Source organism: Eupeodes corollae, chromosome 2 (genome assembly GCF_945859685.1).
Source record: "Eupeodes corollae chromosome 2, idEupCoro1.1, whole genome shotgun sequence".
NCBI classification, from domain to species: domain Eukaryota; kingdom Metazoa; phylum Arthropoda; class Insecta; order Diptera; family Syrphidae; genus Eupeodes; species Eupeodes corollae.
The window spans coordinates 117250775-117264868 of record NC_079148.1 but is presented as its reverse complement, the minus strand read 5'-3'; the positions used below and the strand labels follow the sequence as shown (position 1 = coordinate 117264868).

General features: G+C 33.7%; 2 protein-coding genes across 3 annotated transcripts in view; one reads left to right on the top strand and one right to left on the bottom strand.

The window, feature by feature from the left end:
• Nucleotides 1-14094, bottom strand: part of LOC129947801 (connectin) — a 328628-nt gene that overhangs the window by 291922 nt on the left and 22612 nt on the right. The window lies entirely within an intron of this gene.
• Nucleotides 9029-10314, top strand: LOC129947802 (trypsin-1-like). Its single transcript, XM_056058502.1, has 4 exons — nt 9029-9155; nt 9223-9403; nt 9468-9744; nt 9818-10314. Exons 1-4 carry the CDS (start codon nt 9098-9100, stop codon nt 10262-10264), a joined length of 963 nt encoding a protein of 320 aa, XP_055914477.1. The 5' UTR covers nt 9029-9097; the 3' UTR covers nt 10265-10314.

Genomic DNA, 14094 nt, shown 5'->3' with positions numbered 1-14094 from the left:
CATATGTGCATATGTATGTAATACCTGCTTGAAAATGGTTAAGAAAAAGGTTTTAATACTACCCAGACTAATTACGTTCGATTGATGATCTTAAACATATATTTGATATTTTTGTTGGAAACTAAGTTCACAATTTTAGTAGTTAATTTTTTTAAATTTTTAATATTCAACTGTCCTTTTTTAATCTTACAATAAGTTAATAACTACATTTTGTACAAAATTAAATAAGTTTGCATTTAATATCGTTACTTTTTTCAAGATATTTGTCAAAATAAAAAAAAAAATTATTTAATTTTTAGTACTACTTTTTAAATGTTTAATTTATGTTAAAATAAAGTTGCATTTGATTTTTTCTAAAAACTAAATCAAATGTCAAAATCATTTTTACTAAATTGTTCGTTCCTCAAATATTATAGCTTCAAAAATTCTCGTCATTAGTGAACGGTCACTATAATGTTAGATATCTTGGTTTTACTATATTTTGTAAGTCAATATTTTATATCATCCTTGAATATGAAGAACAGAGCTATGTAAGAACGTACCAATGCACATATCGATATCTTTCTTTATATAATGAATATAGATTACACCCACCTTAAAATATTGAGAAACATCAAGACATTCGGTATTCGGTATACGATTTCTATTTTTTAAGCTTTGAAAATATGTTTCTACAATATTGATTTCTTAGAATTTTAAAATCAAAGAGCAAATAACAAAATCACTTCACAGTCAAAAAGGGTTAAATAAATCTTTTCAATGTCAACCATCATAATTTTCTGCAAGCAACGAATCACCTAAACCTTAAGTTGAAGGTTGTTCTTTTTAAAAATCAGAAATCAATAATATTCTTTTATTTATCGTTCAAAGATTTTATAATATTAAATGTATCTTATCTTTTTTTCTATTAAAAAAGTCAATTCAAATACAAAATCTTTTCAAGGACTCCATTCATACAATAGGAAGAGTGACATTATATTAAATGACATAACAAAACAAATCCTCATCTATGTATATACTTAAAATTATCATTGTCTCAGATGCAATAAATTTATTCATGGTAAAATATATATGTATTCATATGTTCATTCGAGTGAATGATAACAAAAGGATTTTGTTATCCTTGAACTATAAATATGTAACCATTACATTGGTGCTCATATAAAAAAAAAAGATTCAAATGTAGACAATACCACGAATTTTGTCTTGTTTTTAACAAATAGAATTTTCTAAAGAATTCAAACAAAATTAAATCAAAATAAAAATGTTATCCAATTTACAAACCTATACTTGTACCTAAACCTACTTTATTTTGTTGCTCTATATAAAGCGTACTAGGTACTTTACACAACACTTGCAATTGAAAATTACTTAACAATCATCGATTCTTTGAGTACATGTGTGTTCATTGAAGAGCGAAAGGATTTTATACGTTCAGGACATGTACTGCACAGAATAGAACCGACAACGGCGAATATCATCAAAACAAACGAAATAAAAGAAAAGAATATGATGAGCAGAATAAGAACCCGCACAATGTCCTTTTCGTTTACCTTCCAAAGAACATCAACTTGGGTGTGTATGTCTTCCTTTGAGTTCTTTTAGAAGTGAACACACAATATTGAAAACACGCTGATATTCAATAATGATCATTTTGCAATCCTGAACCGCAGAAGGCAATGTAGAGGTTTTTTAAAACCAACACGACGGCACTCGAACAAAGACATATACAAGTACTTTATACAAGGATATGGCGATGCAAATAAACTTTGGAGGAAAATAGCTATTTCACTTCTTCAGTGCACTTTTTTAGCAAAGGTGAATTTTTTAAAAACTAATGTTTCATAAAGAAAAGTTGCAACAGAATAATATGATAAGAAATTATTTACAAAAAAAAAATTAGTGAACCAATGACTTCTTTAAAATTCCATTGATTCTGGAAACAGCTATTAAAAAACTTTATAGTCAATAAATAAGGTATCTTAAATAGAGATTGGTGTTTCAAATGGTAGACATGTGCATTCAAGAGGACACAAGCGTCCACAGGTTTTTTCTTAAAACCAACCTCTGTCTATAAACTCCTACTCTCATCTCCCCGTGGTAAACATCGGGTGCCTAGTACCTCAACTGGAGATTGGGTTCCAACCCCAGTGGAAAGTTGTTGGGGGCAGCAAACGAGAGAGTTCGGGAGAGGTGTTTCCATTAAGGCACCTCTCCTTATCCACACGGCAGCGGAGGAATTCCCGAGATGGAATCAACGGTGGGGTCTACAGTTCCAGTAAGGTTAAACTACTTAGTGAACACCTTATATTGCTTCTTCGACTTATTCGGACCCAAGGCCTGTAAAGAGCGGTTTTATCCGGCCCCCATCCTTGGAGTTATACTTAGGATCTCTCCCTCCAGGTTGGGAGTTGTGCGTCGGGGTGACTTCCAGGTTATGTAAAAGCTTTCATAGTTGCGAAGCACCAACAAGCCTCGGATACAGACGGATTTACTGTTGACAACCAACGCAAACGAATAAAGGACAACGAACTTCGGATATGCACGTGGAGTGCTAGGTCCCTTAATAGACCACGTGCGGCCGAAGAATTAGCGGAGGCCCTAGACATCACAGCCATCCTGGAAATACGATAGGATGGGCCGGGCAAAATAAAAAACTGCGATATTTACTATCGTGACTGCTACCACGAAAACCAATAGCGCTTATTTGGATGCGGCTTTGTCATTGGAGCCAGACTTAGGCAAAAAGTCTTGAGCTATAGGAGCATCAATGAGCGCCTCATGACCATACGCATCCAGGATAAATTTGGCAACATAAGCCTGATATTCGCGCACACCCCACAGAACAGAAAGACGACAACACCAAAGATATGTTCTTCGAGCTCCTAGACAAAACATATGAGCAGTGCCCTAGCTACGATATTAAAATAGTCCTGGTCAATTTTAATACCAAGCTAGGAAGGGAAGACATCTTTAGTAAAATAGTCGGGAAGAACAGCCTGCACAACAACACTTCCGACAACGGATTCAGGCTCATAGATTTTGCTGCGGGGTAAAACGTCATGGTAGCCAGTACGCGTTTTCCACACCTCAACATCCACAAAGGAATTTGGACTTCTCCAGATCAATCTTCCGTCAACCAGATTGACCATATTGTGATCGACGCCAGACACGCTTCCAGCATCATTGATGTGCCAACTCTCCGAGGAGCTAACATCGACTCGGACTACTACCTCGTTGTAGCCAAGGTAGTACTTCGGATTTCCAGACCCAAGGCAAAACAGGTAGGTGCTGGGAGAAGGTACAATGTCGAACGGCTACAATCGCCAGAGATTGCCAAATCCTTTTCCGACCGAGTTAAAATGTATCGAAAACCCATGGCAACATTGCCAAGATGCAATCAGAGAAGCCGCCTCCGATGTGCTGGGTTTCAAACAGCCACCAACAAGGAACCCCTAGTTTGATGAGTAATGTCGGCAGGCAAATGCAGCCAAAGAACAGGCACGCAAAGCCGCGCTGCATAAAAGGACGAGAGCTGCTCATAAGCTATATGAGTAGAAGAGGCGAGAGGAACGCCGACTTCTCAGAAGGAAAAAGAGAGGGCATGAGAAGAGTGCAGTCGAAGATGTTGAGAGGTTTTTAAAGCAGGAATGAAGTTCGAAAGTTTTATGAACAGGTGAAACAAAATTCACAGGTACATAAACCAAGAACCGAAGGCTGCAAAGACGAAAGTGAAAACATCATAGTGGAACCGCAGTCAATGCTGAGGATAAAGAAGGACCACTTCTGCAGACTGTATATCGGTAACGAAGAACCGAATTCCGCTGTCAGGCAGGATGATCCATTCAACATGGACGACGAAAGCCAACAATCCCGTCCTCCTGACTTAGACGAAGTAAAGATTGCCATATCTAAGCTGAAGTCTAATAAAGCCGCTGGAGCGGATGGCTTGAATGCCAAGCTCTTTAAAACAGCTGGAGATAAGTTGGTAGGAGCATGCACCAACTTAACTGGTCGGAATAAAGCATGCCCGATGAATGGAACCTCAGTATTGTTTGCCCGATCCTGAGAAAAGGAGACCCTCTAAACTGCACCAACTATAGAGGAATCAGTCTACTTAACATCGATTATAAAATCTTCTCTGCCGTAATATGTGAACGTCTAAAGCCAATCGTCAACAACCTGATAGGTTCTTATCAGTGTAGTTTTAGACCAAGAAAGTCCAGAGTTGATCAAATATAGAGTTGAAAAAACCCAATAACACCAAATCAACACCCACCATCTTTTCATCGATTTCAAGGCCGCATATGACAGCATCTACAGGGACGAGCTGTATAGAGCCATGTCTAGTTTTGGCATCCCTGCCAAACTCGTCCTTTGTGCAGGATGACCATGGAAAATTCACACTGCTCCATAAAGGTTGGAAACAACTTAACAGAAACTTTCGGTGTCAAAAAAGGTTTTAGAAAAGGTGATGCGCTGTCATGTCATTTTTAAAGATTTTGCTTGAAAGAATAGTGCAGAGCTCGCACGTCAACAATAGAGCACTATCTTTCAAAAGTCTGTCCAATTACTAGCATATGCTGATGACATTGACATAATCGGATGAACTCAGCGTGATGCAATGGGGCTTTTGTGAGTATTGAGGCAGAGGCGGCAAAAATGGGTTTAACGGTTCATGAGGGCAAAACAAAGTACATCCTGTCGTCAAGAAAGGACAAACAACACCAACGTCTTGGTCAAAACGTCACCATCGACGAAGTGTTGCTATATAAGACCCTCATCATCCCCGTCCTGCTATACGGTGCAGAAGCATGGACTATGACAAAAGCTGATGAATGCACTTTGGGTCCCATATGCATCGAAGGAGAGTGGAGGAGAAGATGGAACGACAAGCTGTACGGGCTGTACAGCGACGTAGACTTAGCCAGAAGGGTAAAAGTCCAACGACTAAGATGGTTGTTGGGTCACGTTGAGCGCATGGAAACCAATGCTCCGGCTACGAGACAGCGCACATAATTTGACATTTAATTTCATTAAATTCAAACCTCTAGATAGCAAAACACTTTTTGGTTGCAATTTTCAAATATGTGGACAAATATTGGTATAGTTTTTATTTTTTGGGAAAATTAAGTTCAAAAATGTATCGGGTTTCTTAGGAACTTTAAAACTTTGAATTTAGTTTGCGAACTCACCCCTAAATTAATCATGGAATTTTTATTTTCAATTTATGTAGTAAATTCAACATTTGTATTACAGTAAAGTGCACAAACAAGAATTGTTATCAAATTCAAGAAATTTGGAGTGGGTGGGCGCAACTTTAAAAACTATAAATTTTCTAAAATATGGCTGAAGTTAAGGCGCCATTCTATGAAGTCTGAATTGGGTATTGCCACATCACATTATGGCGTATTTTATGTAAGAATCGTGGTTAACAGGAATACATGACCAAGCGGACTCAAGAATAGAAGCCGATGGACAATTTGAAGCGACGATTTTTAAATTATCAAGCCTTTAATGAAAAACCCTATTGAGAGAATCAGTTAAAAATAAATAAATTGGCGCAACAGTCCGTAGAGAACCAGGGCCTTGTGCCTTACAACTCTCAACTATTCCTGTATGCGAGTTATTGCATGGATGGAGGGGACCTACAGTTTATATGCCGAATCCGAACGGCTAATTTGAGAAAGCAATTTTCATGACAAGAATTACTCTTGGAGAATTTGTCAATTCTTCGCAAGAGGCAGTCCCTGTGAATAAAACTTAAGGTGGCAAAGGCAGGGCCCGAACCCAAGACCTCTGGCATGACAGTCCAACGCACTACAGGTACTACAAAAAATCAGTTGGGTTCAAAAAATATTGTCAAAAACTGTAAAATAAAATAGTTTTAAGACCTTTTGAAGAATTTAATTTGTGCACATAAGTGTGATCTTTGTTCTGAAAATCAAAGTTTATTTTAAAACTGTTAAAATGGATTTGTTGATTGTTTACAAAATTAGAAAGAGAAAACTAGAATACAAATTCTCATGTTCTATTTAAAATTTAGGTTTAATATCAGCAAACCACTCATAAGGACCAAGATCTAACACCATTGTGAAATTCATCTCTCCTTTGCATGTCTTAGGAAAAAGAATTTTCTTTAGAATACTCCAGCATTGAGAAGGAATTTTTCACCCACTTGCAGTCCTCCTCCAGAAAGCATTCCCTATTCCCTGTACATATAAGAGTGCATGGCATAAGTTAGCCTTTTCCATGCCCACCTCAGGTAAAATCGTCGCCTTATTGTCACTGTCGTAGGCACTATGGTCGTATGTATATGATGTGTGATGTATGGAGGGAATCAATCAGGGAACCCCTTGAAAGGAATATTTTTCATATTTATTTTCCATAACAGTACATCCTCTATACACTATACTCTCTATTTTATACCGTTGAAGAAGGAAAAAAAGGACGAACAAAAAAACATCCTGTACTATTATTGCTTAGCTATTGAGATTTGAGAAACTTTTGGATTTGAAATTCTTTTGTCTTTTGAACTGATTTTGAAAATAAAAAAAAGAAGTTTTATTTGCATACATCGTGTGGTGGTGGTGGGTCGTATAAGTATTAGGAGAGCTCTAGTAGACGGAATTGAAAGTGATGGGCGGACGTTGGAGCATAGGTTTACCTTTAGAATACTGAAGCAGATGGTACATGTAGGAGCAAGTATGTTGGAATATACAAAATGGCAGGTATGAATGCTGGCGGCACATTTTCTTGGAACAATAAAAAAATGCTAACAATACCCAACCGATTCTCATTAAGCTGTGAACCCGGATTTTGCTTGCCATTTCGTGAATAGGTTCCTGATACAATATACTACATACAATTCCCCATTCGGGACTCTGTATAGGGATACCTTCTAACATACATATACATATATATATGCAATGCATGCATAGTGAACATTGAAGGAATGTTTGTGCAGGAAAAGTTGTATGTACATATTTTTTGTATTCATATTACCTCCACTTTATATCGAGTGAGAGAGGGAGAGAGAGAGAGACGAACTAGGAAAGAAATTTTACAATTTAAGCTAAATCAGGTCACTGGGACATTGAACTGATGCATCAAGGGTTTTTAGCCAGGAAAGGCGATATTATTTCGAATGAGCTTTTCATATAAAATTGTGCACTCTCCATTCGGGTGAAAGCTCATTATTTTATGGGGATGTTTCTTTATCCTTTTTTCTATTTTCTAATTTTTTCTTTTATGTTATATTTTTTTATGTTAGGTATAGGAACTGTTTTTCCTGTTTTTTTTTTATTATTATTCTAAATTTCAAAGAGGATTTCCCAAGAAATTATTTTATTCTCAGTTTTTGATTTGTTAGAAAATCCGCTACTCCTAAAAATTGTGCTCAAATATTATTTCGTTTGTTTGTTGCTTTCATTTTTTTTTTGGGATAAATGTTAGGGAAAAAGAATATAAAGGAAGGAAGAGTTTTATGACCGCATCACCAGAAGGGGCGAGCATAGATAGTATCTATGTGTGTGTCTATCTATAAAGTGGATTTGTCAGATGGCTTCAAAAACCAGTACCTACGTACGTCCTACATTCCAAAAGTCGTATACATTTTTTGTATGTATTTTCTGTATAGATTTGTGGATTTAAATTGAATTCTCCGGGATCACTCAGTGGGTTATTGAATAAATAATAAAATGTTAGCTTGATAACACTGGAGGCGAACATCAAGGACGAATATATTTAAGTACCTTTATATATACAAAGTTCAGATTCTGGATGAGTAACTGATGGTTGGTTGGTTTGTTGAAGCTATTTAGTCAACCAAAAAAAAGAATTCAATATTGGTGAATTCGTGATTTTATTTTATTTGTTGGGCTTTGAATCAGAATCGTGGTGTAAATGGGGTCAACAAATAAAAATAAGTTCTGTCTTTAAAAAAATGGTACACGTGGCATCCAATTTTAAATATACTCACACCTTACTTTTTCCTATTGATAGAAGTTACAGTTGAACATTGTGGAACCCAAAAATCTACTTTATTAATAAAATTAGAAAAAGGCAATTTCAAAAGCACTGATTTTGTAGAAAAAACTGTTTTTTTATTGGCTATAAGCAATTAAGTTGATTTTACTGAGATAATGAGTACAATTAAAATTCTTGTTCTTAATTATAAATTATTACGAAATTTTAAGATAAGTTATGAAGAACTTTGGCAGAAAATCGTAAAATTAAAGAATTTCAAGTTTCGATAAATACTTACATTAAAAATACTAGACTATAAAGCTTTCATAAGTTGCATTGACGATTCGTTTTCAACACACAATTTATAAGGTGAGTTTTTTAAAGATGTTGATCGAAGTCAAAGCTCGAACTGTCAGCGTGATGGATAAACTTTAGGAATGTAAAAACAACAACTTTCAATTAAATAATTTTAAGATATTGACGACAGCTTCCAATTCCATTTGATAAACAGAATTTGAAGTTTCATATTTTGTTTAAAATACGTTACAATTTTTACGTGAAAGTTACATTCAAAAACATTTTTTTTTATAATATCTTCTAAATGAAAAATTACTTTTTAACAACTATGAAAACTGTTCAGTCCCTTGGGTCATGAATAAATAAGGTCCCAAAAAACCTTGAGTTTGTTTGAACACATTTCCGTAGTGTTAAGTATTTTTTTGATCAGACAAACCCAGGGTCAAGGATCACAGTTTTTGTAAAGTAGAGTTTGCTTTCTCTTTTTGAGGGTTTCAATGATTTTTCTTAAATTTTCCGTTTCTTAAAGTCTTTTTAATTTTGAATTATTATTTTTATCAGTGCCACTTAACAGCTGATACTTAAGTAATTCCACTGTCAGCTAGATTTCTAGTAATTAAATCAAAGATCATCCCATCGCAATTGTTTTAAATTAATTTTATTCGTGATTTAGGATAAGTCTTATCACCAATTAAAAGTAATCTATTTTTGAAAGTCTTTGTTTATTAAACTGATAAGATAAGTCTCTAGTCAAGTCATATCAATAATATTGACCAACGCCATAAAAACTGATTTGGCAGTCAATGTCAACCTCATTCTGAAACGAAACGAAATGTCGACAGTACATCTCGTTGCGACCGTTTTCTTGATCTCCTTGATCACAATTATTGGTACTTAATAACAGTTTCTTTATAGTTTTGTGAATAAAATTAAATATAAGTTGTTTTCTTCTTAAAGCTGCATCTCCATTGAATGATGTAAGGATTATCAATGGAACCGTAGCAATTGCTGACAATACACACCATCAGGTTTCCATTCGCATGAAGGATATCGAATATAGTTTTGGAGAAGGTCATGTTTGTGGAGGATCATTGATTGCACCAAATGTTGTCCTTACCGCAGCACATTGCTTTTATGAGTAAGTCAAAATTGCAGATTAATTTTGTTTAGAAACACTTTCCTTAACATTTAAATATTTGCAGTGATTGGATTAAAGGTTTCTTCAGCTACGAAATTTACTTTGTGGTGATGGGTACATTAGACCGTTTTGAGGAGACCAAAAATACTGTTTCCATTGATGTAGCTGAAATTATTTACAATGATTTCAATCGACCAACATTCGAGAGGGATATCGCTCTGTTAGTCTTGAAAGAAAATTTCCCGCTTTCGAATCCACTTATAGACCTTATTCCATTGAATAAAGACATTCTTCCAGTGGGTACGGTTTGTCAAGTCACAGGATGGGGTACTACAGAAAATGTAAGTTCAAACATTTTAAGAAGTCATAAATTCTACCTGCTAAATAACATTTTTTTATTTATGTTCAAAAAAGGGTGACATGTCTAAGGCTCTGATGACAGTCGATGTTCCAGTTGTTGATAGTGAAATTTGTTCTGAAAACTACGGAGAAGGTGCCATTTTCGACGCAATGATTTGTGCTGGTTACATGGAAGGAGGAAAGGACGCTTGTCAAGGAGATTCTGGAGGTCCAATGGTGTATAATGGCAAACTAGCGGGTATTGTTTCATTTGGAGATGGTTGTGGTTCACCAGGCTTCCCTGGAGTCTATACAAGTGTTAGTCATTATGTGGATTGGATTGAAGAAAAACTTGCAAATATATCTTCTTTCCAACCACTCACACCAGATGACGTTAGTTGCAAGGGAAACTCTTCAGTGCTAGCTCCTGATAACAACGATTGCAAAGGAAATTCAGCAAATTCGATGTATTTGAGCAGTTTCATTGTTCTTCTTGTGTCTTTTTTATTGGCTTCTTTTTAGAAAATTAAAATAAGAACAAATTTAATAAAATGAAGTTGTAGATAACAGTGGATAATTTGTGTTGTTTATTTAACAAAACAAAAACTGATAACTAAAACAGCAAGATAATAGTTGTGCGTTGGAAAAAAATCAACTTTCAGTTTGCTCTATCTTTTAATTGATCTTTTAATTTTTTTTGATATATGTGATTAAAAGAAAATGGTATACATATACATCTGGGTACAAAAAGCATGCTCAAGATTACGAAAACTACACTGGCTCAAAGAAAAAAATTCCTTATATTAAGTTTAGAACCAAAGCTTCTTAAGGTTAAAGAGCAGTTTTTGGCTGGTTGCAATTGTTTTAGATCAGCTTTTCAACTTTTTAAGTCACTGAAATTTGATTTTAAACAATTTTTCTGATAATCACTGTTCACACACAAAGACAATAAGGAATTAAGTTATATAGTTGATATGATTTGAGCTTAGAACACGTATTTGATTTTTTGGTTAATGCTAAGTATCGGTGAAATGCAATAAATGCATTTCAAAAGAAAACGAGTTAAAAACCAGTATTTTGATTGTGTTTAAGCTAATATGCATAGACATTTATAAAACTGTGAAACTGTTCAAAATATCAAAACATAATAAGATAGTTTGGAAAAATAAAATCAAGACCAGAATTTCAGCCTCAAAATGTTCATATAATAAAGACTATTAAAAGTTTTTCTTACGTTGTTAACATTATTTATATACGACGCAAAATATTTAATAACTTCATAAAGGAAGTTATTGTAATGGGTCCGATTTGTCAAATTGAAATTTTTGACATTTATCGGCGTTTCAATGTCCCTAGAGTCTAAATAAAAGATTTTTAAAGATATGTCTGTACGTGCGTGTGAACGTACGTTCGGGAAATTTTTTTACGTCGTGCATAGCTCAAGAACCAATAGAGACATCGACTTCAGACAAATTTTGTTATATAGATAATAATGCAGACAGATAAGAAAAGACTCTCGACAAAATTGCGTGGGTGGTGTTTTTAACCATAGCAACTTAAAAAAGGTGAACATTTTGGTTAAACCAAAATATCTCACGAACGAATAACGCTAGAGACTTGAATCAAATCTTAAATTATAAATTTTTATGTGATACCAAACATATATATTTTTGAAAAAATCCAATTGACGGCCGTTTTTGTAAATCAAACAATCTGAAACAAATATATTTGCCATCTCCAACATTTTTCGAACAAAAATGATTTATCTCCATAGTAATTTTGTGCAACGTTTTCAAAAACTTAATATTATGGCAACACACAAATTTTGTCTTATAACAAATATTGTTGTGAACATTCAATAAAATTTTAAGAAGAAACGAATTGTCAGTTTTTTAATAAAAAAAAACATAAAAATAATTACTAAAAGTTGGTAAAAATTTATTGTGGACTCAAATATTTTTTGAAAAGTTTAAGAAACTGGCTTGAAATTAATTTTATTTAATAAAAAATATTGTTTTTTGATAAAGATGAATGATTTCGGTAAAATTTTGAGAAAAATCGAATTGACAGTTTTTTTTACAAAAAATAAAAATATTAAATAGCATTACTTAAAGTTGGTAAAGATTTATTTTCGACTCAAACTAATTTTGTCTTATAGGAAATATTATTTTCAACATTCTTTAAAATTTTGAGACAAATTGAATTGACAGTTTTGGTAAAAATTTACTATAGACTTAAATATCTTTTCAAAAATTAAAAATATTGGCTTCAAACTAATTTTATCTCACAGAGAGATGTTCGGTTCTCGATATCTCGTGAATTGAAGATATTGACCAATTTCTATTTGTTTATATAAGAAATAAAAACTTTTAAGGAATACCACTAAAATTAGTAATAATTGGTTTTTGACTAAAAATCTCCTTAACAAAACTAGATTTTGAAATCAAAGTATTTCATCATACGCAAAATAATTTTTGTAATTTTTAAGAATAATTCAACTGAAAAACACGAAAACGTACAAACTTTTAAGCAGGACAAATCGGCTCCCAGAAATTACGCCAGGTTTTTTTTTTTTGAAAAAACGCCAGAAAATTCTTCATACAAAATTCTGCCTTTTTTTCTAGGAAAAAATCCCAAATTTTTCTGGCAAAATTTTGGAACTTCAGGCATTTTTTCCTAAAAATTTTCTGGCGTTTTTTTCCATTTATAGAAATGGAAAAAAGGCAAACAAAATATTTGGAAAAAAGCCAGAAATAAAATTTCTGGCGTTTTTTCCTTTTCATGTTTAGGAAAATATTCCAGAAAACTGTATTTTGTATAAATTGTTGTAATAAATAAACAGTTTTACTACACATCCTTTAACTGTTTCATCTATCGTAAGAATTATTGTTTAGTTGCTTTTGCGAACTCATCATTGGCACTTGACGTTGTGAAAAAAAACATGCAACGTTGTGTTGTTGCAGTGCAGACATATGAAAATATGCTCGGAGTGCAACTTAAAGTTGCAAGCTCAAGCAGTTGCAGATTCAAACGAAAATTACAAATGTCCATGCTGTCGGGAAATCGTAGCAGGCACTTTGAAAGTTTACATTTAGTAAAAATATTTTGTTCATTTCTATTTTTTTAAATAAATTGTTGCAAATAAAAAAATTATTGAAAACTTTAGTAACTTTAAACCCCAACGCCCCCCACCCCCCACCCCCGCGGTTGCGTGTCAGGGGCTGATTTTTCCTGTTGTGATAAACTGTCTACAACATTGACCAAGTAGCGGCTTTTAAAATGCAAAACATTTTCTGGTTTTTTTTCCAAATTGATATTTGAAAAATTAGGCCAGAACATATTAATTGGTTTTCTGGCCTAATTTCAATTTTGGGTTCTGGTTTTTTCCATTTCTGTCTGGCACAATTTCCAATGTTTCTGGCTTATTTTCCACAAAAAATTCTGCTTCTTTTTCCGATTTGAAGCAGAAAACATTTTCTGGCGTTTTTTCCAAAAAAAAAATTCTGGCGTAGTTTCAGCGAGCCAAAAAATCAACAGATGGGATGGAAACTTATCAGTTTGGGTTGCATTGCAGCCTTTTTATATTTATTTTTCTCAAAGCCACCTTTAAAGAAATTTCAAAATTTTCAATTGAAAAAAGCTTTTTACATAAAACATAAGACTGAGAATTAAAAAAAAAAAAAACGGTTTGGTTACTGAAAACTCATAACAAAAATAAATAAGGTGGCGCTACAATAGAGGCGCTACGGTAGAGTACTAGTGCCTAGTGATTTACAACTCTCAACCCTCCCTGTGTCCGTCTAATGTTGTCAGTACCCGTAGCGTGATGGTGAGTACGTTGGACTTGATAGTGGGTAGTCGGAATGGAGTTTTAAGCCTTGACCGGCTTACATACCTGTTTTATAGTTTAAGGGTTTAGTGTTAAGTACAATAGGCATGGTGGCAAAAAAAGAAAATTCAAAAAAAAAATAAAAAAATAAAAAAAAAAATTAAAAAAAAATTTAAAAAAAAATAAAAAAAAAATAAAAAAAGGAATATAAAAAAAATTGAATTAAAAAAAACATACAAAAAAGACAATAAAATATAAAAACAAAAAACGTTAGATTTTCTGCTGTGGTTTTTCTAGTTTTAAGTATAGGTAGAATAGGTAGGAGTACTACCTCTTGCGAGCAATCGACAAGGCCTTCAAGAGTTATTCTTGTCATTAAAATTGCTTTCGCAAATCTTAACTCTATGGCAAAAAAATCTCAATACTATATATAGATACATTAAATACTAATATGCTTTCGGAAAGTTTTGTTTTCTTCTTAGAATTATCTTCTTTAGCTTATTTAATTAAATAAATATGATAA

Excerpts from the sequence above, each read along its gene's own strand:
- LOC129947802 (XM_056058502.1), top strand. The coding sequence starts at position 9,098 with ATGTCGACAGTACATCTCGTTGCGACCGTTTTCTTGATCTCCTTGATC. Across the intron at positions 9,404-9,467 it reads GCAGCACATTGCTTTTATGA|TGATTGGATTAAAGGTTTCT; the intron begins GTAAGTCAAAAT and ends AAATATTTGCAG. Across the intron at positions 9,745-9,817 it reads GATGGGGTACTACAGAAAAT|GGTGACATGTCTAAGGCTCT; the intron begins GTAAGTTCAAAC and ends TGTTCAAAAAAG.